The 3,256-nt window shown below is 40.6% G+C and overlaps 1 protein-coding gene across 1 annotated transcript; it reads left to right on the forward strand.

The window, feature by feature from the left end:
* Positions 1-317: 317 nt before the first annotated feature.
* Positions 318-2,543, forward strand: LOC147759698 (uncharacterized). The gene has a single exon (XM_086997743.1). It carries the CDS (start codon positions 449-451, stop codon positions 1,931-1,933), a length of 1,485 nt encoding a protein of 494 aa, XP_086853869.1. The 5' UTR covers positions 318-448; the 3' UTR covers positions 1,934-2,543.
* Positions 2,544-3,256: the final 713 nt, after the last annotated feature.

The following is a 3,256-nucleotide window of genomic DNA, read 5'->3' on the forward strand; positions in this document are numbered from 1 at the left end:
TAGAGTAAGCAAAACATCTTTCACAACTTTTAATTTTAATTGATATCGTCTTGCAAGTGCACGACTAAATAAACATAAGAAACTGCAATCTTACCTATGTGGATAGCAAAAATAAAAGTCGCTCACTCGGCAGCAAGAAGACCACAAAACCATTGACTGCAATACTGCATTGCGTTAGATGTGCCTCCAATGTGCAACTGGGATCACATTTACAGCATTTAATCAGCCCAATGATGGGCGTTTTCATTAGTTTCAACTTTATCAGCAAAACCTTGACCTGATAATTCAGTGATTTGAGGTCTAACAAATAAAAAACTCGTCCTTGAAAGAGGTGAATCAAAAGATAGGTTAGTTTCAACTTCACCGTGCGACAGTAGCACGCGGGTTATTCGGAGTCTTTTTAAAGCAATACTAGCACATTTAGGCGCACACTTAACGATCTGCTAGTATGGCCGCCTTTTCGTTCATCTATTTTATGATCCTCAGTGTGCTTTTTGTTCGCGGACAGCCTGTCGTGAGTCAAACAGGAATAGAAGACAACGAATATATCGTCGAACTTAAACCATCGGTTGCCGGGTCGGACCCTGATGCCGCCATCAAAACTCTGATAGATTTTGCGTTGTCACAAGACCCAAGGGCGATCATCTTCCATAAATACACAATCTTCGACTTCGTGGGCATGGCCCTCAACACGACCCAGAGTGCTATTTCAGCCATCCGGGTACATCGATTAGTTCAAGACGTTTGGCCTAACCGTTATATCTTGAATGATGCCGCCTATCTGGAGGTTAAAAAACAGCGCGTTGACAACAATACTGCGTGGGGCATTTGGGGCCTGGCAAGGATAAGTCAGAGACAAAAATTGAATTTATCTGGAGAACTATTCTATGAATACGACGATATCGCAGGCAGTGAGGTTTACGCTTATGTTATCGACAGTGTAGTTGACGTTAGACACCCAGACTTTGAAGGGCGGGCCCACTTTGGTTTCAATGCAGTTAATAACAATACGGACTTCCCCGTAAATCTTTTACAAGACCCTGAGCAAACACACGGGACACACGTAGCTGGCACGATTGGCGGGAAAACGTACGGCGTGGCTAAAAAAGCAACAATAGTGTCTGTCAAAGCCGACACCAAAAAATGGAATCCTAGGAGTGGAAAATATGAATTTCGTTTCCAGTTCGACGACCTAATTAAAGCATTGGATTGGACAGAAGAGGATCATAGTCAGAGAAAAGCAAAGGACAGCAAAGCTAAATCAGTCATCAATATGTCTCTCGGGGGATTTTTCAATGGTAGTGAGCCAACAGTTGTAGAAAAGACTATAATAAAACTTATTAAAATGGCGGGCATTCCAATTGTTGTTTCAGCGGGTAATGACGCTTACCATGCTTGCAATCATACCCCCGCCCGTGTTGCTGACGCCATAACTGTCGGATGCTCGGACTATAACGATCGACTGTGTAATTTTTCCAATCACGGCAACTGTGTTGATATCATAGCACCAGGATACCAGATTCTGTCCACGCTGCCCAACAACGGAGCCGGGAAAATGAGCGGTACCTCCATGAGCGCCCCACACGTCACCGGCGTCGTCGCGCGCTTCCTAGCTCTCCACGACACATCCCCGACTCCAAAAAGGATCAAGCAATGGCTCATTTGGAGATCTATCAAAAATGCCGTCACCATCCTTCCCTCGGCCGTCGGCACTCCAAATCGTCTGCTCTTCATGTCACCATATCAATGGTTGATTAAAGAGTATTCCACCAAATCAACCAAGGATGTCGTCACACACCGTCCCAAGACTGTCAGCACACCAAAATACCGGAAAAAAGGACGGTTCAACTCGGCTTCGAGACAGCACCAAGGAATTTCTACCCTTACGCTTAGTTTGGTCATTGTTGGCTTTGGCTCGGCTTCCTGCAGATAAAACGTTTCAAAAGAAGCAGATATCTATGCATGCTATTCGTTAGCCAGGTTGGCCGTAAGCTAATATTTCTGCTTGTGTTTGATAATTTTCATTCGTGATGCTATCTGTGATTGATTTCATAGAAATAGTAAAGTTAGCCGTCATTTATTTCACAATTTTCTACAATTATAAGAACCCAACCCCACCAAGGTATCCTAAACGTACTATTGCGCAAAATGTAATTTTCGTCGATTGAAAAACAATTTCCTGCTATTATCATCATTGCTTGGCTCGTTGAATTTTGATGTTAAATACCATTTCTAAGTAAGTAGCTTTGTCCCGAGTCAACTAATCAAATTATGACTCATTAATACCGCCTTGTCTTTCTGATAATTCAGAGGAGATTTTCTTCAGATGCTTTAATTTTAGTGGTTTCCGTGGTCTGTAGAGGAAAAATAAGTAGTTATGTAGAATAATCATATTTCTAAATAACATTCAAGGATATTGTAAAGTGATTGCATTATACCATTGACAACCAAAACAGGACAGTTAATTAAAATAATAGCAGGAGGTTGCTTAGTTTTTGAGGTCAGTTTTAGTTTGGTTTTAGAAAACTGTTCTTTCAATTGAAATACTTATGCCTACGCTTTCTTTGATGTATAATTACAATAAAACCAAGGAAATAGGTTCTGTTCTTCTGAATGTTTCTAGAGGAAACCAAACATTTGTCACAGCTTTTAATTTAAATTAAAATGGCCGTGCAAACATGAAAGAGCGTAAATAAATAAATAAATATATAAGAAATTGTACCTGTGTAACGGTCAACTTATGGTAAGAGCAGTCATTTAGTTAAAAAATTATCTCCGCACAAAAATATCCAGAATCGGTTAGCTTGGCTGCGTACTGTGTAAGAACATTACTCAAAATAAAATCTCTCTTATTGTTTTCAAATTAAACTCAAGAATCAAGTTTTGCCCTTAAAGGGATGAAAGCGATGAGGGAGCGCCAAATACTCCACAAAATTTAGCGTATATTTGATGTTTTCCCCCTCAATGACCAATGTTTACGCGGCCATTTTTTTATTTATTTAAAATATTGAACAAAATGTCATTGTGTTTGATAACTGATTCCCAACAAATTTCACAGACGCCTATGCTCATACCGCCCCCCACCCACCCCCCAGGTGAAGCGCAAATTTCGTTTCCAGGAATTACTTCAGGGGCGGATCTAGGATTATTTGAAAGGAGGGGTCCTTTTTTTTTTTTTTTTTTTTTTTAGAATGACAGTTCGTGGATTCGAAGCCGGCCCTTATACCCCCACCCCCTTATATTATTGTATTTTAGA

This window comes from Lingula anatina, chromosome 10, assembly GCF_051362555.1.
Source record: "Lingula anatina isolate TDL-2025a chromosome 10, LinAna3.0, whole genome shotgun sequence".
NCBI classification, from domain to species: Eukaryota; Metazoa; Brachiopoda; class Lingulata; order Lingulida; family Lingulidae; genus Lingula; species Lingula anatina.